At 53.3% G+C, this 21,467-nt stretch overlaps 1 protein-coding gene across 7 annotated transcripts in view; it reads right to left on the bottom strand.

The window, feature by feature from the left end:
• MGLL (monoglyceride lipase) overlaps positions 1-21,467 on the bottom strand; it is a 169,085-nt gene that overhangs the window by 59,744 nt on the left and 87,874 nt on the right. For 6 of the 7 annotated variants that reach the window (XM_043588284.1, XM_043588287.1, XM_043588288.1 and 3 more), the window contains exon 3: positions 16,596-16,702. The exons of the other annotated variant lie outside the window; for it this stretch is intronic. In XM_043588284.1, the coding sequence (XP_043444219.1) occupies positions 16,596-16,702 (107 nt within the window). The remainder of the gene's footprint in view (positions 1-16,595; positions 16,703-21,467) is intronic. 7 annotated transcript variants of the gene reach the window in all.

The raw sequence follows: 21,467 nt of genomic DNA, 5'->3' as shown, positions 1-21,467 counted from the left end.
AGTTCCTGGCCTCAAGGATTCCACCTTAATTTTGGAACTCTCCACCTTTAAAAACCACCGAGATTAGCCTGATGCCCGGCTGCAGACTCCAGCAGGATTGTATTATCATTCCCCAGATGAATCGATTCTATGAGAGAAAGAAGCTCTTCATTGAACTCCCCCGAAAGATAAAGCCTCTGAGGAGCCTTGGGGAGAACTAAGGAATCTGCAACAGTGTCGTGAGGCTGGGGGGGTCCTGCTAATGAGAGAGGACCCCTTGGCGCCAATCAGGGCAGGTCTGAACCCAAGCTCCCTCTGAATCGGCTGCATCAGCCACGTGGTGCTGGCAGCCTGTAAACGGGCCGCTGACCTCCTGTATTTCTGATGGAGGAGAGGACTTGCTCACACTTGGCGAACGCCTGCTGTATGTGTAGGTGCTTGGTACATGCTATCCCATCAAGTTTGTATGACAGCCACGTGGGTCTTTTATTTCTTTTTTATAGATGAGGTTCCTGGGCCCTACATGGTCTCCTCTGTTGTATCTGCCACTCTCTCCTTCTCACCCTGTGTCCCCTGTCTCCTGACTGCTCCTCTCATGAGCCAGCCACCCTCCTACCCCAGGACCTTTGTACTGGCTATTCCCTCTTCCCCTCAAATACCTGTTTAGCTCCTCCTCCCCTCCTTCATGTCTTTGCTCAGTTGCCACTTTCTCAGTGAGACCAGCCTATTTAGAATGGCACTCAGCCCCCACTGCATTGCCTTACCTCACCCCTACTTCATTTTTCTCCATAACACTTATCTTCAGGTTGTATACTCTAACGTCATTTGTTCCTGCTTATGGCCTAACAAGGGCGGGGATTTTTGTCTGTCTCGTTCACAGCTGTACTTTCTGTGCATAAGACCAAGCCTGGCCATGGCAGGTACCCCACAAATTACACAATGAACGAACAGCCTATGAGTGAGGCTCGGGGATATGCCGGGAATTGCAAAATGTCACCAGTAAGAAGTTTTCTGAGCAAACTGAACCCCCACACTCTGCCTGGCCACCTTGCACAGCCCCTGCCGCCTTGCACAATTAAACCTACAGCCACACTTCTCTCTTCCAGTGCATTCCATTGTTAGCTCTGAAAGACAAAGTGTCAGTCTCTTTTCTTGACAATTCTGCTGTGTGGAGGGAGGAGAATGGGGGAAGTGACAATTGTCTTTACTCTCTTGCTTTTTAAAAGGGCCTTAAAAATCAGATACATTTGATGGGAAAACCAGTTGATCTATCTTGTCAATGACAAGCTATTACTAAAGGGGAAATATCATTCTTGAAGATGTGAGTGTAAATGTTATTTCTTGCAGGTGAGGACAATTTGGGAGGTCCCCAGCAGCTATTTCTTTAAAAAAAATTTTTTTTTAATGTTTACTTATTTTTTTGAGAGGGAGAGAGACAGAGTGCGAGCAGGGAAGGGGCAGAGAGAGAAGGAGACACAGAATCTGAAGCAGGCTCCAGGCTCTGAGCAAGCGGTCGGCACAGAGCCTGATGCGGGGCTCGAACCCACGAACTGTGAGATCGTGACCTGAGCCGAAATCGGACCCTTAACCGACTGAGCCACCCAGGCACCTCCCCAGCATCTATTTTTTCTTCTTTTTTTAATGTTTATTTCTGAGAGAGAGAGGGCATGAGCAGAGAAAGGGCAGAGAGAGAGGGAGGCTCTGTGCTGACAGCAGAGAGCCCAGTGCGGGGCTCAAACTCATGAACCATGAGATCACCACCTGAGCCAAGGCCTAACGCTTAACTGCAGAGTCACCCAGGCGCCTCCCCACCCCCAGCAGCTATTTCAAATAGTTCCTTTTGTTATAAACCAGTATTCCTATTCTGTGACTGCAGCAGCTGAAACACCTAGGCTGGGGGTTGTGGGGGGGGGGGGCTGTCTCAGCCCTGGCTTTCTAGCCCTGGCTTTCTGCACCCAGCTAACTGGCCAACGTCTCTAACCTCCCCAGGCCGATTTTCATCCCTCTCTTGGCCCCTGTACCACACACCAGTGTGTGACAAAACGCAGCATTGTATCTGGCCCATGGCAGGTGTTCAGTGAAGCTCCGTTCACCTCCCTCTGGGTTATGTGCCCAAAATGTCTGTGTCCACCTGTGGTCATTTGGAACTCTTGACCACGGGTGTGTTCTCACGTCTCATCTCACTTGCTCAGAGAGGCTTTTTTAGTTCACAGAGGCAGTGTCATTTTACTGAGATGCTTTGAGCCCAGGGAGCCTGATGACCTCAGGGGCTCTTGGTTGGTGGGTCAGCTGGGAGGAGGGAGGGCCTGACCCACAGCCCCACCTGCTGCCAGGCAGCCCAGCCACCCCTCCCTCCCTGCACCCAGGGGCCTTGGAATCTGTCCCTTTGGCCTTCAGATAAAGAGCTGTGGAGGATTCCTCTCCTTTTTTGGTGAAAGAGAAAGTTTCCACTGAATAAACCCTCTAAGCAATTTTTCTGATCGGGTGACATCTGTACAATAACTAGGAAAAGAAATAATTATTATTATGGTGCCTAAATGATCCAGCACTTTCTCCCCAACTCCAGGAAGAGAGACAGCTGGCCCCTGCCTCTCATGCTCTCAGTCTTTGCTGGAAGCCCAGCCCTGCAGGCCTGGTTTTCTGCATTGAAGAAGGGAAGCTAGTGGCATGGTAGAGACAGCCATCCGATGGGAGTGCCACCTTCCAGACGAGAGCAGAGCAGAAGGAAGGGGCAGAACTATGTGGACACTGCAGCCTACGCTTATTACAAGCAGTCTGTGCTGACATCTTTGATTTAAGGTTCCTAGGGGACATCTCAGGCTTATTACACAGATGGGAAAACTGAGGCTCAGAGAGGTCAACTGACTAGTCTTGGCCACACAGCGGAGCCCTGAGTCCCTCTGCCTCCATCCAGGAGAGTCCCATTACAGAGCACCTGGAGCTGAGCTCAAGCTGAAAACAGGGAGCCAACCCCTTTGTGGGGCTCAGAGGAGGGACTTCGCATGGCTGCCCGTGTAGGAGCTGAGGAATTGGGGTGAAAGCGTTGTGTTCCTACTCCTGGACTCGGTCCTGGCCACTGGCAGTCTCTTGGCTGGGCTCAGGTGCCACCTCTGGGAGTCTGAGCATCTCTGAGCAGAGCTTCGGCAGAAGGTGCGCACTGGGGAGCTGGCACCACACCCCGACAGACTGCGCGTCACAAGCTATTCCCGGAGCCGCTCTGGTGCTCCCTGGGGCCACTTGTGGGGGGCTGTGCCACAAGCCGGGCTGCTCAGAGGCATGGCACCCAGAGGGCCCTCGCTGGTCGGACAGAGCCTGTGTAGGCACCCTGCCCCCAGATGGTTTTCTGAAAGTTGACATCCCAGCAAGGCGAGAGGGTATGGGGACTTGAAGCAGCCTTGGCACGAGAGGGCTGTGTAGCCTTGGGCAAGTTACTGCACGTTTCTGAGCTTGCTTCCTCAATGGGCACATTGCCTGTGCCACATTGTTGTAAGGATTACACGGGGCGGTGATCCGTGGAAAAATGACTAGCATGGAGAGGGCAGGTTTTCCCAGGTGGACAAGTGTTATTTGATTTCCTTTAAATAGGGCTCATCTTCTGGTCCCAAGTCATACACCTACACATACAGTTCTCCAGTGGAAACTTGGGCAGACCCAAAGAAAACACCGTTTCTATCGGGTGCCTTGTAATTAAGCAGGCACTCATGGAGCAGCCATTATATCCTGATACCGGGAAGGATGCAGAGATGGGCAGCCTGGGCTGGTGTTCTCAGAGCACTTACTGTGCCGGCAGAGGGACCCACAGTGAGGGAGGGAGCCGTGGGGAGGCCGATGGCCCCACTGCCCTGCTTTCTGGAGTGCCCGGGGCAGACCAGCTTCTCCCGTGTGGCTGTGTCTCCACAGAGCCTCTGCGCTGGGGCGGTTAGCTTGGTTCAGGGCAGGGGTGAGATGCTATGAGTGAGGGGGTGCCCCTTCTCCAGCAGCCAGTGCCGCTTGCTGCCCAACCTCTGCTTCTGGGTTTGGGGTAGGAGCCCACGGGGCTGAGGGGAAGCGACTTTTTGCACCAGGGGCTCTGTGGAACGGCCTAGAACACAGGCTCCATTCCAGACACTTTCCACGTGCGCATGTCCATGCATTCTATCAGTCTCTCAGCTACGGCCCCGGACGGAGGCGACGTTGGCCTCAGTGTTTGCAGATGAGGAAACGGAGGTCCAGAGAGGCCCTGCACACAGCTGGTCTTTTTCGAGCCAGCATTGGCTCCCTAGCTCAAGGCACGGCCACCCAGGTCACCCTGGGCCTCTAACATCATACCCGCTCACTTCACTGGCCTGGCTTCTGGGGGCCCAGCTGTCCAGGTTCAGAGTTGCCCCATCTTCACACACAGAGCTCCTCATTCTCAAACGTCTGGGCAAGCACTGAGCATGTGTGGCAGCCCAGGGTGCTTGCCAAGGGGATCTGAATGCGCCTCAGCATCCCAGGCAAGGTTGGGGTCCTCAGGTTGCCTTTACATTTTTTCTTTTACCACTAATAGGAGAGAAATCAAGGCACTGATTGCGAGGCGTCCCGGAGCTGCGAGCTGGGATTCTGCCCCTGGCCCTCCCGCTCCTGGCTTGGCCCCTCGTCCGTGAGTCAAGGCAGAGATCTTTCTGCCAGCCTTGGAAGCAACTTGCAGAAATGAAATTAAGCAGGGGCTATGAGAACCTTCCAGAAGGATGTTGTAACACTGCAGCTAATTATCTACTTTTCCCAAGCTGGTAACAGGTACCCTTAAAAACTGCCACCAGAGACTTCTGGAGCTGCCTTCCCTGCTGTCATGAGGCCCGCTTCCAGTCCAAGGAGGACCTGTTCCTCGCCCCTCGCCTGTGCTTTCTGGGCCTGCCCTGCCAGTTGGCAGCCCAGTGGCCGTTTATTTTTAGTTCTCAGCGGGCCAGCCATGTCCTGGTCACATGCTGTCGGAGCTCCTACTTCAGAAGGGCTCACAAACCAGAGCTGCCCCCTCCCCTGGGAAGCCCCTGCAGTCACCTGAGGCATCTGGCGTGGGCCTTGGCAGAGCCACCGGGCCCCTCCCAGGGACACGTTCAGATGCAGCCAGTGCTGGCCCTGCCTGTTTTAAATTTCTGTGAGGAGCTCCTTTTTCTGGTCCATCTGCAGCCAGTTATTTTGACTGTCACTTTACAAACGGACAGTGGTGGCACTGTCCAAGCCTGGGAGATGCACAAGGACCCGGTCCTGGGAGCCCGGAGTCTGGGCCCAAACCTGCCGTTTGTTGGCGGGACCTTGAAGCCTGCACCTGCCCCTGTCCCCCTAGAAGAGAAGAGGGCCCTCCTTGCAGGTTCACACAGCTTGCTGCTTTGCCAGTGACTGATACATGACTGTAACTATGATATTATTGCAGCTCCGGTCATGAGTATGACCACCTGCTGACAGGCTCCCCCAGGCCAGGTCCTGGTCCGAAGGCTTTTCAGATGGTAACCCACAGGGGCTCTACATCCGGTACCATTAATGCTATTTCCACCTTGCACATCAGGAAATGGAGCTACTCGGGGTCAGGTCCTTGGCCATGCCTTGCAGCTGGTGAGCGTAGGAGCTGCAATTTGAACCCAGGCGGTCACTCCAGGGTCCCTGGCACCCTGGGCCACCACGTTAGGTCACTCCCCTCCTGCTGTCCTTGGTCTCAACACGTGCATCAAGAGTCTGCATGTCCCTCATAGTGACTGGGGACACGTGTGTGTTTCATCCGACTTGAATGTCTTTAGGAAAATAGTATTTGCAGATGGGGAAAAAAAAAAAATCCAAGGTAACTGTTACCTAAGCTGGGGGCAGAGTGTTTAAATTTAGAAGGTGTCTGGCGTGTGGCAGGGAGGAGCTGACCTCGTGGAGCATGTGGCAGGGCACGTGCTGATGCGCCCTCGGTGGTCCACTAGGCCTGCCCGCACGTGGACCCAGCAGCCAGGGAACAGGCGTTCCAGGGAAGAAAAGGCTCTACAAGGCACGTCGTCTCCAAAGCAGGTTTTGAAGATGCCAGTGCGGGCATCTGCGGGAGCACCGACTGAGGGTGTTATAAGATGACCACTAAAGGCATCAACCTTCCTGACAGCACAAAGTTACACTGGCCACTAACAGTGCCTGGCCAGAATCCAGTGGTCGTGGTAGATGCATGGGCTCTGCAAGTTCAAGGCCAGTTCTGACTCAGCCAGAATGGGAACCCGCTCGCAAGGCCTCCAGGCACACCCAGGCGTGTGACCCCTGCTTCCCGAGGGGCCCTACTGTGGCCAAGGCTGCCCAGGGTGTGGCTCCTCCCCCGATCCAGGCGGGGACCATTGCTGTCCAACCACAAGGCCCTCCTCAACACGTCCAGCTACTGACCAGGTGCAGACGTGGAGGGGGTCGATCTCCTCCTCTGCTCTAAGCTCTGCCATGGTGACCCCGCCTTCCAGTCTCCTCTGGAGACTTCTACACCTCTGCTACACCTCGTTCCCTCCCACTGCTCCCCCATCCTGCAACCTCCCAGAGATGGGACCCTACTGGACGGGGCGCTATCCTCAGGGAACTGCTAAGCTATTTATTTCACAAAACCAGTACACCTCCCCCCAGTAAGTGACCAGAATCTCAGCTATGTGAGGGAAACAGGAAGAGAAAAAGACACGGTTCCAGTGCTGGAGGAACTAAGAGTCTAGCAGAAGAGGCAAATGCACGAACAAACAACTAAAAATACACAGTGGGAGAAGAGTCCTCAAGCAAGTGAAAGATGGTACCCGAGCACAGAGGGCAAAGAGGGGAAGGAAACCTGCAGGGAGCTGAGGCTGCCAGCTGGGCTCGGTGGGGACCGGCAGGCCAGCGGCTGGCACGGGAGGTGGCCGGTCCCTGAGGGGGGCGTGGAGGTTCAGCCCAGATGTGGGCGTGGCCACTGGCCAGTGTCTGCACAAAGCTGTATGTTAGGAGGCAGCTGAGGCCCCTGAGGCCTTGAAGTACCCTTGGCCATTGTGGGCAACACTAAGCTGCTTGAAGATGGTGCTAGAAGTCTAGGAGCTGATCCACCTGACAGCAGCTAACCCCTGCCCTGGTCCCAGCCACCGGTGAGCCTCTGGGCAGCAGCACACTGTGTGGCTGGACCATCATCCCCAAAGTCCTGCCCACACCCGGCCACCTGGTTCCCAGCTTTGACCCCCTAACTCAGTCGTAGCTGCTCAACCATCCTGGACAGTGGAGGGAATCCAGTGTGCCCTTCCCACCATGTGCCTGGTGTTCTGCTTCTCCAGAGCTCAGCATTCCCGTCTTTAAAGTGGGAGGACACTCCTATGACCGTGGCGCCAGCCTGTGACAGGGAAGCTCGCTCCCGTGTCCTGCCCTTGCCTCTGCAACTCTGCCCGGGGTTGCTGTGGTCCGCCCCGCCCCGCCCCCCCAACCTTGGCCTCCCCGTTGCAGTGCAAGCCTCAGCCCACGTGGGGCCTCCTCTGCAAGGACCACCGACACCCTGCCCCCTCTCCTCCAGTTTTCCTCCCTCCCGGCCATCTCGAGTGCCACCTGCTTCTCTTGGAGTTGGCAGTGTCCCCTGGCCCCACCCTGATGACCCACGCCTAGAGCCAGGACAGGCCCGTGTGAGTTTTGGATGTCCCATCCCCACACAGGGCCTCCTGGGTAGCGCCCAGGCCTGTCTGCTGTGGTGACTGAACACCATCCACCCATACCTGGGCCAGCCGTCCTCCCTGCTCTGCCCGGATGCAGGAGCCCTGCTCTGACACAATAAGGGAGGGCCCCGGGGAGAACTTGCTCGCCTCCCAGAGCGTCCACACAGCAGGCTCCTTGGGATCTGTGAAGCCAAAGAAGAAGAGCAGGTCTGGAGCGTTTGACGGGGGAGGCCGGGAACAGGGACTCTGGCACTGTGGGCCTCTGTGACCTGTGTTCCTTTCCTCTGCCGCCCTGACTAGAGGACCGGCCTACAAACACCTCGGCTCTAGGTATGCTGTGCAGAGTAAGTGACAGGAAGGGTGGGAAATGTCCAGGACAGTCTCGGCCCACAGTTAGGGTCCGAATGGAAACTACTGGTGCTATGTTGTGGGGTAGAGGGGGGACTTGGGGTGCTCATGAGCTCTCCTCACCTGTGATCACTGTACCTACTTCCAGGCTGGCTCTAGGGCCAAACAAGGCAATGTTTCAAAAGCCTTTGGGGCACTGGGGTGGCTTGATGGGTTAAGCATCTGAGTTCAGCTCAGGTTATGATCTCGTGGTTCTTGAGTTCCAGCCCCACGTTGGGCTCCTCAGTGACAGTGTGGAGCCTCCTTGGGATTCTGTCTCTCTCTATCTCTCTCTCTCTGTCCCTCCCCCACTCGTGTGTGCTCTCTATCTCAAAATAAACTTTAAACAAGGCCTTTTGTGTGGTCAGGGGAACAATAACTATCAATAAATATTAATTGAATGCAAGTACCATTTCGTCCTGTGATGACTTACAAATACCCATGAGGCAAATACAGTGACATGCACTTTTCAAATCTGGAAACTATACTCAGTAGTGTGGAGTTGCGACCAGCATCAAACTCAGGCTTTTCTATGACTAATAACCAGTTACCCCACCACAGCCAGCATCTACAGAGTACTTAAGGTGAGCCAGGCACTCTCCATGGATTATCGCACTTAGTCTCCCACTCCTGACGCTATGGGGTAGGTGGAGACTTGGGTCTTCTCTGCTCTGGATGAGAAAACTGAGATTCAGAGAGGTTAAGCGACTTGCCCAGCATCACACAGCAACTAAGTGGTTGAACTAACTTGAACCTGGGTCTTGCAGACACCAAGGTCTACGTTTTTGCCCTGCTCCTAAATAGAACCCATGTATACACTATAATTATGCGCATCTTTTCTCAGTTCCTGAACCACGACAAAGAGCCATCCATGGTGCTGAGAAGAATTTCTTTCCCTAGAATTATTCAGTCTTTTTTTTTTAAACATAGCATCACACATAAGTAATTTGACTTTTTTTCCTCCTCCAAGTGACTCATTTGAACACTCCAGAAACTGTGTCTTCCAGAGACACAGAGTGATGTCTGTTTTCTCCCTACCAGAAAACCCTAAATATTTCCATCTCAGGGACCATATGAATAATTTTGAATGAATGAATACTCCCTTGGGGTGAATTCCTTTCGAAAAATAACCAGGTGTCACATTATCAGGCAGACTCCAGCACGGAAATGAGAACAGTGGCACTGATTTTCCGGAAGCATCCATCTCAAAGGCCCTGACACAAACGCAGGATTCAGGATTCAGACTACAGACTTGCCTTATGGGCCCTCCAAAGGGCTACACTGTTTTGATGCTTCCACAAAGCGGGAGTAAACGATGTGCCTGATCTCCAAGCGGATGGCTGAGTGCTCATGGTGAATCTTCCACAGCAATCACTGTGTAGCATTCTTACGAAATGAAATCAAGGCTAGATAAAAGACCAGAGGGGATGACACCGAACACCACCAAAGGGAAGCCCCCCGGCCAGGCTGATGAAGAGGCTGCCTCTGAGGCAGCGACGCCCAGCAAGAGCCACCTGGCATGGGCCGAATCGCATTTGGATTAAATACAATGCCAGGTGCGTGCCACTGGTCGCGGAAAAGATGGAAACTGTCCATTTAATCTGAGGGAAGTGAAGAAGAAAGACAGTGTTTGGTGATGAAGAGAAAAGTGAGTGGGGAGGGCAGCACTGATATTTGTTGAGCACATAGTATGTGCCCAGCAGCGACTACGTTCGTGTAATCCTCACCAGCTAGACACTATGGCTCCGTTATGGGGCGAGAGTTGGGGGGAGGGGTAAGCTAAGGCTCACTGAGGTTTAGTGACTTGGCCAAGGTCACCGTGTCATGTACTATGAAAATCTTCCCAACAATCCCTCCCCCCGGCAAACTCAAACCCTCTCTCCCTTTACCCCCAGACAGACTTCCACCAAAGCCCCCCCGCTGAAGGAGTGCCTCCACTCACTGTTCTTTTAAAACATGCCTGCCTGGGGGGGCCTGGGTGGCTAAGTCAGTCCGACTGCGGCTCAGGTCGCGATCTCACGGTTCGTGGGTTCGAGCCCCGCGTCAGGCTCTGTGCTGCCAGCTCAGAGCCTGGAGCCTGCCTTGGATTCTGTGTCTCCCTCTCTCTCTGCCTGCTCACACTCTGTATCTCTCTTTCAAAAATAAATAGATATTAAAAAAATAAAAAAAAACATGCCTGTCTCCTTTACTGTACTGGGATTCTTGGAGGCTGTCACACTAGGTCTCTGCCAGTTCCATATTCCTGTACCCAGCATGGACCCAGCACACAGTAGGTTCTTCTACTACATCTGGTTTTTGAGATGCTGAATGTTTACTGAAAATATTACATTTCCGGGGCACCTGAGTGGCTCAGTTGGTGAAGCATCCATTGTTGATTTCCGCTCAGGTCATGATCTCATGGGCATGAAATCGAGCCCTGCGTTGGGCTCAGCACAGAGCATACAGCCTGCTTGAGATTCTCTCTCTCCCTCTCTCTCTCTGCCCCTCCCCCACTCATGCTTGCTCTCTCTTTCAAGATAAATAAACTTAAAAAAAAACATTACATTTCCGATTTTAACCACATCTAACACTGTAATTTAAAAGAAATTCTACATAAGCCAACACCTGTGGTGAACCTGGCCCCCTTCTTGCAATTTTTCCCACTTGAATCAGAAAATTTGGGGGTGGGGCCCAGCCGTCTGAGTTTCCACAAGCCTTCTGCGGACACTGCTGCCTACTGGAGTTTGAGAACCCTGCTTCGGCTCATACTCTCCCACCACGATATTATTATTATTATTATTATCAGCCTCATTTTATAGACAAGCAAACTGAAGCCGTGAAAGTTTGTGTTTTAGTCAAGAAAGAGGCAAGTGGCCACGTAAACTCATGTCAGCTATTTATATCCAAGATGGAAGGCTTGGGTGTGCTTACCTGGATTATAAAGGAAGAAGACGGGGAGAAGGAGGAAGGGAGGGCAAAGCCCTCTCAGGGACATGGCAGGTGCATGGCCCACCCTCCACCACCCTCTGCGTCGTCCCTGCAGCGAATTCACGGTGGCCTGTCCTCGGAGCTGGGCCCCCTGAACTCCTGAAGTATCAAGGGGTCACTCACTCCGTTACTCTCACTTTCGTATTTACTAAGGCAAGAGAAGCCGACACATTTCTCAAACATTTCGCACACCCGAAAAACATGTTCCTGTAACGGATGGCGACAGATCTTTAGAACAGGTCCCGCAAGAACAGGTCTTTGACCTTGACTCAAAACAGTCTCCGTGTTTGGAAAACACACATACCATCTCTCCTCCTCCCCCGAATTTCCTAAATACCCTTCGTGGGACGGGGCAGGGCCCCCTCACCGAGAAAATGGGGCCCGGCTGCCGCCCACAAACATTCCCTCAGAACTTCCTCTTCTCACACACCCCTGCTAGTTAGAAAAAATAAAACAAACTCCCTTTAACACTTTCCCTCAAATATTTGTGGATAATTAATTCACTGTTAATCAGTTGAGAAGGGTTCTTTGGTACTTTGTAAATAGAGAGAGAGCAGCCCCGGCCTCAGCAAATGTTATTCTTAAGCGGGAGGCTGCCGGCCGGGAAGGGCCACCTTGCAGCAGCCCTGTCGCCTGGACCAGTCCAGGCTGCCCACATTCCAGGCTGGACCCCGTGTCGGCCTCCGCCCGCAGCAGGGCCTCCAGGTGGGACCGGGGGGGCCCCCCTCTCTCATGGTCACACCAGGCGCTCAGCTTGTGTGGAAGGCTGAGGGGTTTCCAGTGAGTCACCGCGAGCAGCTGGTGACCGAGGGACGGTGTAAGCACGAGCCCTGGTTTTCTCTGCACTATATTTAGAACGGCACAGAAAATCCCATCCTTTGGTGTTTCCACCTGTTCAGACGTCCCGGAAGCTCCTCCACTCCGTCCGCCCACACCTCCCCCTTGCTGGGCCCTGCCCTGGGTCCCGTCTCCTGGCAGCTCCCGAAGTCTCCTGGTGGCCCTCCCTGCTTCCAGCAGCCAGCCTGTCACTCCCCGCTTCAATTCCCTCATGAGCTCCAAGCGTCCAAAGGGATTCATACCAGAGCCCCGAGCTTCGTAGGCTAGGGGCTTTTGCTCCTGTACCCCCTGCCCCCCTGGTAACTGCTTCTAAACTTTGGGATCCAGCAGAATCCTTAGGCTCAGATTTCTACCTAAATAAAACATAAGCACGTGATACTGTGTGTCCACTCTTTGCGCGTATGGTCTCCTCCACCTGGAACCATGGTTCTTAACCTTGGCTGCACATTAGAACCACCTGGGGTGATTCCAAAAGCCTCCCTGCCCCCAGACACATCAAAGACCTCAGAAATTCAAGTCTCTGTGGAGAGAGGGCCCAGGTGTCGGTATTTTCCAGGACTCCCCAGTGACTGTCAATGGGCAGTCGAAGTGAGAACCTCTCCACACCCTTTCTTCTCTTGGGGGGTTCCCACCCATCCGACAAGACCCAGCCACCCTGTCAGCACTCCAGGCATCGGGGAGCCCGTGTACCTCTGAGGCACCGTGCCCTCTTCGGCACACTGGACTTACAGGCTTCCTCTGTTCCAGTCTCCATCCACATCACTTTCCGGCCTCACTGGGTGGTGGTCCCCGCCCCCAGCCTTGGCCACCAGTCTCAGAGTTCCAGTGGCCACTCCACTTGGTCCTCTCCACAGGGATGAGACCCAAGAGTGCCCCGCTGCTGTGGATACTTTCATGTGGATGTCCTACTATGGGATGTCTAAAACATGTGTGGGGTGATGAATTTTGGATCAGAAACTCCTTCCTTCGTTCAGCAGACACTGGTGAGGTCTCCCCTCTGCCTCAGTCCTGGGCTCCACACAGCAGATGAGCAGTCGGTGGGGGAGAGCAAGGGACTAACACGACACGGTAAGACAGTCTCCTCCAGAGGACGGAGCTACCACTGGGGATGCTGAACGCTATTATGCAGAGGAGCACCTAACAGGGGATGCCTACTTTTTCTGGGGGACACAGGTCACTCTACCATTAGGACGTCAGTTACCGTGTCCATGAGTTTGTGCTTGTAGAGCAACTGACCCAGGGCTAATGCACGGTTAGGAACGTTAACCACTGCTGACTGATGATGCTAACAAAGACCTCTGCATCAAAACCTTACGAAACAACAGGATAGATAAGATAGACGGGGGATGCGGTTAGACCCAGAAGACACACAAAGTAGAAACGGTTGGGAAATGCTCTTTCTGGGCCAGCCTGGAATTGTGCTGTGGAAGAGGAGATGGCTACTGGCAAGGTCCTTTCTCCGCTTCCTTCTTACTGAGCCCTGTTCTGTTTGTACCAGCGGATATGTAGTGAACACATGAGACTTCCCTGCCTTCCTTGCAGCTAGCGGTGGCCATGTGATGCAGCGCTGGCAGATGAGACCCAGCTGGAATGTGCCAGGAGCTTTCCTGGTATGAGCCCAGCCCCTTCCTCTGTGTTGCGGCCCACGTCTCCTTCCTGCTTGGAACGTGAGGTTGGAGCTGGTACCCACAGGCACAAAAGCCACAAGCTAAGAACAGCTGAGCAAAACTGCAGAGGGAGCCCTGGGCAGTGGTGGCACAGTGGTGTCCACATGGCGGGGGAGAAAAAGATATGTGTCTTGTTCAGGTACGACGGTCAGGCCTCTGTTGCGTGACTGGTAGGAGTGTTTTCGTGCAATGAGAATGGGCCCCCTTGGCTACAGAGCCTCAGAACCCTCACCTCTAAAACAGTCAAAATATCAGTCGTTAAGAGGGAGTAGAACAGGGGCGCCTGGGTGGCTCAGTCGGTTAAGCGTCCGACTTCGGCTCAGGTCATGGTCTCATGGTTCGTGGGTTCAAGCCCCACATTGGGCTCTGTGCTGACGGCTCAGAGTCTGGAGCCTGCTTCGGATTCTGTGTCTCCCCCTCTCTCTACCCCTCCCCCGCTCATGTTCTGTCTCTGTCTCTCTCTCAAAAATAGATAAACGTTAAAAAACTTAAAAAATAAAAAAGGAGTAGAACGTATGAAAAGTGCCTAGCGCAGAGCTTGATGCACAGCTGGTCCTGCTCAGAGCCTTGGAGGCCCCAAGGTGGGGACACAGCTCACCAGCTGGTCTGCATGGTGGCTGGAGGGGGTTTCGGGGTGGGCAGAGTGAAGGGGAAGAAGTTTCCACCCTCTGCTGGGCCCTCTACATGCATTCTCTCCCAACAACCCTTGGTGTATTACAGCACTGCCTCACCCATTTGGTGGATGAGAAAACAGAGGCTTGGAATGGTTCAGTAAGGTCTCTGCGATCTTGGAGTCACAGTCTAGCAGGGACAGGGACCCAGGTATTGTTTGCGCTTGAGCCCTCTTGCTGTCTGGGGTGAAGGTTCTAACAGTCTGGGGTGACGATGCACGGGAGTGCAGGATGGCAGTGTGCCTGAACACATGGGGGCTGCGGCCTCATCCTGGAGAGACCATGAGCCCTTGAACAGTCTTTCTCAGCCCTGCATTTTTGAACCCTTTGTGTACCTCCAGCTGGCCCAGTAAATGCCTGACATTCTCCCCACCTATGCTCCATTTAAATTTAAAAGTTACGTTGGAAAGAATGAAGGCTGTATATGTCCCTGCATGTATTCATGCCTGGTATATCATCCGTGTCTTGTCATAAAGGAGGCCAGGCTTTAGAATCTACATTCTGGGTTCAAATCCCTCCTCTTCTGCATTTCTCGGCAAGAAGGAATAAAGCACAGATCACTAAGCCCATATCTACTTCTCCAGCCTGCACAAGACCCCGCCATGAAGGCCCATCCACACGGCTTTCTCCTACCAGGGAAGCCACAGTCACTTTCGTCTGTAGATGACCACCCAAGCCACACACACATTCAACTGGGTTCGTTTCTTGAATAAAACACCTCCCCTTTGGCACTTGCCGGAGATATTTCCAATGAGTCCCTGGAAGAAACCGATAAACCAAGGAACTTAAAACAGGTGAATATAAACAACCGGTTTTGAACTATATTTAGAACACCACGGAGAGCTATGCCTCAATCCTAGATGCTCTTCTGGAGACAGCGAAAGGTGGGCTGTTTCTCGTCTCCTTTTACTCAGAAAAGGAAGCCTTTTTCCAAAGTTCCACAGTCAGGCAAAATAAGTCAGGCACCACAGGTACTCGCTCCCACAGATGTGGCCAAGGGGGAGCTTGTAAGAAGGTAACTTGACTCCAAGACTCACAACAGAGACGTGAGACTCTGGTTGGAGGTGTTCAGTGTTTGCAGGGTATAATTAATTATTCTTTGCTTTCAGAATGTCCCTCCGTTGTTCAGTTTGAAGCTGGAGACGATGGTTGCGACAGATTTTAACAGAGACAAAGACAACGGGAAGAAAGGCATTCCTAACTTGGGCCTTCACACACTGTGGAAAGTGCCAAAGTTAATAATGACACCGTCCCCATCGTGAAAATCGGGTTAGTCCTCAAATATCACATCTCAAACAGCCTCACAAATATTACTGGGACCATTTGCAAAGCACCAAAGAACATTACAACCATAATAAGGAAGAATTCAGTCAACAGTCTCAGTTACAAGGACGCTCGCGCATATATGGCTTAAGAAGGGCTCTTGGTAAACCACGTTTGCAGTCTGGTATCCACAAAGTGCCCCAGCAAGCTTCTCAGCGTCTCTCTGTACTGATACGCTCTCCCTCCCTTTTGCAAGGACTCCTGGGCCCTGTCACTGACCCCCTCTCCCTCTTTTCAGCAATGTCACTTAATTATCTATTTTCAAATCACATAAAACAGAAGCCGCATGGCTGGATCTGGGCCGGGATAATGGATTTCTACATCGCAGTTGTGGAGAAATCACCACGTTCAGTCACAGGGAACGCTTCGTTTTAAAGACTGTTCGGCAAAGAAAGATCTAAGCTGGGAGACTTCCGAGCCATGAGGGAAGTCACAAAAATGATGAAGGCGTGCCATATTGAGTTAGGCAATAAACATGGCCTTCTGACGGTTATGGTGGATTTGTTATGGGGCAAAGGATCGAAGAATCGGCCTGGGGACGTGTGTGTGTGTGTGTGTGTGTGTGTGTGTGTGTGTACATGTTCCTGCCTGTGTATTTATATGTGTGTGCACACATGTGTGCGCACGTGCATGTGTGTTTGGGGTTTTCTTGTGTGTGACCTCGTGTCCTTTGAGACTTTTCCTGCTCTCCTGGTTTGAAATGCTTTGTAAACGTCTTGTGGTTAAACTGGGGTTGAACTGTACTTGCACCGACTACATCACATCCATCTGAAGTCCCTTGGGAGAAGACCAGGGCCCATTTTGTACCGAAAGTGCTTTATAAATGCAAGAGAGGATTCCTTGGCCTGGGGCAAGTTCCTATATAAACAGATTCTGACTTTGATTTCTTTCAGTGGAGATTTCTAATCAGCCTGCATTCAATCCCAGACTCAACAGAAACTGCTGGTCAGACATCTTTTTTTTGTTTACATAATGATTTTTTTTTTTAACCCAGAAACACTCATGGAGAACATCTCTTCCCACTGTCACTGCAGGATTCACAAGAGAATACCAGAGGAGGAGAGGTGATAGAAGAGGGGGTTCCCAAACTGTCAGGCACCGGCCGGCAGCGCGGGCCCTGTCCCCCCGGGGGTACTCACCATGGTCGTGGGCGAACACCAGCAGCTCGAGCCCCACCAGCATCTGAGCCAGCTCGTCATAGCGGCCACAGTGCTCCCCGGCTCCATGGGACATAAAGATGAGGGCCCTGCGGGGGTGAGAGGGAGCCCGGTTAGGAAGGTGGTGGACCACTGAGCACAGCTTGAACTTGAGCACAGAGCTTTCGTGACGCCAGTGAGCTGGAGACTGAATCTCCAGCTAAACACGTGAGGGAAAGGGCACTGCTCTAAAATGCTAGGCTTCAGGGCAGGGCGTCTGGGTGGCTCAGTGGGTTAAGCATCCAACTTCAGCTCAGGCCATGATCGCAAGGTTCGTGGGTTCAAGCCTTGCGTTGGGCTCTGTGCAGACAGAGCTTGGAGCTTAGAGCTTGAAGCCTGCTTCAGAGTCTCTGTCTCCCTCTCTCTCTGCCCTACCCCACTCATGCTTTCTTTCTCTCAAAGATAAATAAACATTAAAATTTTTTTTAATTAAAAAAAAAATGCTAGGCTTCAGGGCTATATGGAATGGAGCTCAAATTCCGGCTCTCCTGTGAACTCTCTGGCCAAGTACCCATCCCACGATGCTTCACTCCTTCGCCTGTAAAACAGTATCTCCCTTGGCAGAGGAGCAGGGCTCGTGAGGGTCAAGGAGCTACTTTATGCCAACACATTGGGCACAGCGCACGTGGCAGCTTCCTCCAAGCCAGCTGCCCAGGCGACCCAGACCTCAACCAATCAGGACACAGCCTGTCTCGGGGGCCTGACTCGAGCCAAGCTGGCTGGGTCCCATCAGAGCGGACCCCAGAGCTTTGGCCCAGGTAGGCAGGAGAAGGCACCCTCAACTTCCCGCCAGGTGTGAGCCACAGAGGCTGTGTGCCTCGAGGGGCTCCAGTCGTCCGGCAAAAACAGAAGATGAGTCAACCCAACAGAAGAGAGCCATGTAAAGAAGGGACCCCACGTCCTGATATTGTTGCTTGAGTCCTGAATCCAGCCCAACCTGAAACCAGCATTCTCCCCTATCCCCACCTTCTGCTATGCTGCTGAGGTAGGTCACTGGCTTTTCTGTACTTGTGAGGAGAAGAACCCTAACTGACATACAGCTCTCCGTGTTTGTAATAGTTTACTTAAATACCCATCCTTCCACAGGCAGCTGGAATTTGTATTATGTGCGTGCCTCGTATTCTCTTCCCCCCTTATCTGTCTGGCAAACTCCTCCCCTTACTTCAAGACCCAGCCTGAAGGTTCCCCTCGTCTGTGAAAGGTTTTACAGCCCCCAACTGGCTCTGCGAAGTCTCCTCTCTCCTCGGGGATCCTGCGATCCCTCTGCTAACGCAAGGACGGGCGCTGCTTTCTGCCTCCCTCCACCACCAGTTATGACCTTCTCCAGGACATGCAAAGACGTCATGTCTCCCTTGCTTTTAGCGTTAGTAGATAGCACACTTTGGGGCTCATGGTGGAGATTCTGCAAACGCTGTTTTGAACGAACGAATGAAGGCTGCAAGGTGTTGAAAGAAACGGCTGTATTTTGCACCTACGATCTGTGCAGGAGAAGCCCCGGGATCTGGAAGCAGAGCTTGGCTGGGCACCCCGTCACCCTGGAAAGCCTTCAGTGTGGCAGGGTGACTCTGGGACCCAAACACTAGCATGACCGTGCTGTGACTCATCCCAGCTTCTCCACTAGCCAGAGTCGGCCTGGCCATGGTGGGGGTTGATGAAAGGGCATTTGGATTCTCAAACAGACAGTTGTCAAGACTCATATTCTTGGCATAAGCCCCATAGGATGCTAGATTCCCCTTCGGGCTAGGAGTGAACGCTGTGAGCAACACCCATCCAGTTTCTGCCAAAAGTGAGGGAGGGGGAGGAGCGGTGGAGAGGGAGTGGGGCGGGGAGGAGTAGAGATGGAAGAGGGGGAGAAGGGGGATGGGGGGAAAACAGCTGCCATCTTCCCGAGCATTTACGGTACGTCAGTTCCTCCGTTAACCCCACACACGAGATTTCTAACCCTTACAGTTGTCTGAGGCTTTGATTTCTTTGTAGCTGAGAATGCAAATCAGAGAAGTTAAATTTATTGCCCAAGTCACACAGCAAATACAGATCACAGCACGTGACTTCCGGCTTTCAGGTCTCCCACTGGTCAGCCACCAGCGGGCTCAGAGCACAAGTCACCCTGTCCCTTGCCTGCCTCCACACTCCTTATGGCCACCTCCCCCGCTTACCTCCCTGTCCTCACGAGGGGCTGGCAGTCATTCTTTGGCAGCGCCTGGTGCTTCCCGCCTCAGGACCTGGGGCCTTGCCAGTCCCCTCTCCCGAATGCTCGCCCCCAGATCTCCCCTGGTTGCTCCTCACACAGACATCACCTCGAAGAGGCCTCTTCTCCACCCCACCTGGGGTGGCCTCCCTCCCTTGGGCCTTTCTGACCCCCACTGGCCCCTCACCACACAGCACGTTCTGCCATTATTTGCACTGGTTTGTAACCGCACATCACAGTTTGCCCTTGTTTTGCAATTCATTTGCTTTCTTGGTTCCTGGCTCTCTCCTCCACTTCAAGGTTGGCTCAAGAGTCCAGGAGGCATGTCCACCTTTTTCTGGCGGAACCAGTGCTGTAGCCCAGGCCCCGGTGGCACTGAAGAGAGGCAGGCGGATGTATGTTAAGGGAATGAACACCTCACTCAAAAGCCCGTTTCTTTCGACAGCTCCACTCGCCAGGTTGTGCAGGGGCAGAAGTGCACGGGCTTATTTCACCAGGCTACACGTTTTATTCTTTGAACAGTGTGCAAAATACCAGCGTTAACCTCATCTGCCTTTGGCATCTGTCCTCCCTGCCCGTTTCCTAAAAATAATAAGAGAAACATTTCACACTGTCTCCGTTGCTCCTCGGAACATCTGGCCACCTGCTCTTGATCAGACGTTAATCTGGGCAGATTACACCTGTCCAGCTGACGCTTCTGGGGTCGGCTGGGGGGTTTCCCCTTAGCTACTGAGGGGCATGGCCGGAACCTCTAAATAGTCCTCTCCCATCTGCAGAAGGGCTTCCAGAAGGGATGACACAAGCACTTTCACATCCTTTGGGGATGTGGCAGCTGCTGTATTAATTCAGACCACAGTTAATGCAGACGAACAAGAGATCGAGCTGGGTCAGCCACCCCCCCCCCAAACTGCAGTCAGGGCCGGCTTGGTGGCAGAGGCCTTCAGGGTTTCCCTTAGTGCCCACAGCAGTGGCATAAGGCACTGTCATTATGCCTGGGATTGCTTGTTAATAGTCTACCTCTGAGATATGATGTGGAAAAATACTTGGCCTCTGACTCTACAGAAATTTCTTCTAATCCAGTGGTTCTCAACTTTGCCTACAGCTTGAAGTCGCCTGGAGTGCTTTAAAAAATGTGGAGGCTAGGTCCTGCCCCCAGAGAACCTCTGGGTTTAACTGGTCTGGGGTAGGAAAAGCTCCCCGGTGGTTCTGACATGCGGAAGCACCTGCAGTCATCACAGTGCACGGCTTGGGCAACCGTACTGCTCAGCCAGTGGCAAGAATGCAGCTAATGGCCTGGAGGCTTACAGCCACTTTGGAGCCACTTATCTGCCCAGGGAACATGCCGGGCAAACCACACGTTCTATCTGTAGAGATATACAGGCTGTCAGAGTTCGCTGCTGCCTTTCCTTTGGAAACAAAGCGAACTGACCTACTGCAGGGAGCAGAGGCTTCTTCAGTCCTTGTCTGCATGGATGAGGCAGCACCTGCAGGCTTAACACCCTCCCCGCCCACCCCCCCCACCCCCATCCCTGAACCAGACCAGCCATCTCAGCAGACACACGTTTGGACAAGTGGCCTCTTTCTGGTCTTCAGCTGCCCCCGTGGTAAGTGGGGTTCCGCTTAGTTTATGCATTCAGTTCTTGCCTGGGCCCCAGTTCTGATAATTGGGTCTCCCCTCCCCCTCCCCACACCTACTTGTTCCCTGGACCCAAGTCTTTGTTCTGTAGGATCTGTCTGGCAAAGTGAAAATCAAATCACATTACTCCTCTGCCTTAAACCCTTCAGAGACTTCTGGCTGCAAGAGAACAAAGCTATTGCCTCTGTGATGACATCCTCACCTCCCCCCCCTCCCCTCTGCCTGTGGCCTCCTTTCCAACGCTCAGACATGCCAACTGGGGTGCGCTGCTCAATGTTTAACAACTGGGGTGGGGGGTCCCGGTTTGCCAGTTTCCACAGTGTAAACGCTCTCTCATGGCTGACTTCAGGTTAACGTGCCGTCACCGAACACAGACTTGAAGGGCACGCAAACCACTAGCAAGCCCACTCCCACCTCAGAGCCTCTGCCCCTGCTGAGGCATGTGCTGGGGACCCCTCCCGATCTGTGCATGATGGCTTGGACTGCCATGTGGACCTCAGGCCTTCTGTGACCACTGCAGTGGAAAGAGTCCCTTGAGACTTGTGACTGTCCAAAACCACTTGTCCACCACCAGGTTCCCTTCTGCCCCCACCCACCCACCCAGCTGGAATGTGTTCCACGAAGACAGGGGTGTCGTCTACATTGCTCACTGCTATATCCTCAGCCAGGGAAAATGCTCGTGCACAGCAGGAGCTTAGTACGGATTTGTTGACAGATCGGAGGACCCCTGTGGCCCGGATCCCTCCGCCCCCTGCAGCCCCCCAAGTCGGAGTTCAGGCCCAGGGGCAGGGGCCTTGGGAAGCCAGGTTTTCCTGGCCTTGGGTTTTCCACTGCTTCGTCCACCTCACCTGTCAGGTCACACCTGCTCCCCTTGTCAGACCTTCCTCCCCCCACCCCCCAACATACCTGCCGTACGTGTGGCCACTGTACTGTGTGCTCATCTGCTCCCCTGTCGCTGGCCCGCCCCTCGCAGCGCCCCCACCTTGTCTCT

Source organism: Prionailurus bengalensis, chromosome A2, assembly GCF_016509475.1.
Source record: "Prionailurus bengalensis isolate Pbe53 chromosome A2, Fcat_Pben_1.1_paternal_pri, whole genome shotgun sequence".
Lineage (NCBI taxonomy): Eukaryota > Metazoa > Chordata > Mammalia > Carnivora > Felidae > Prionailurus > Prionailurus bengalensis.
The sequence above is the reverse complement of the archived record's forward strand: the minus strand, read 5'-3'. Positions and strand labels throughout refer to the sequence as shown.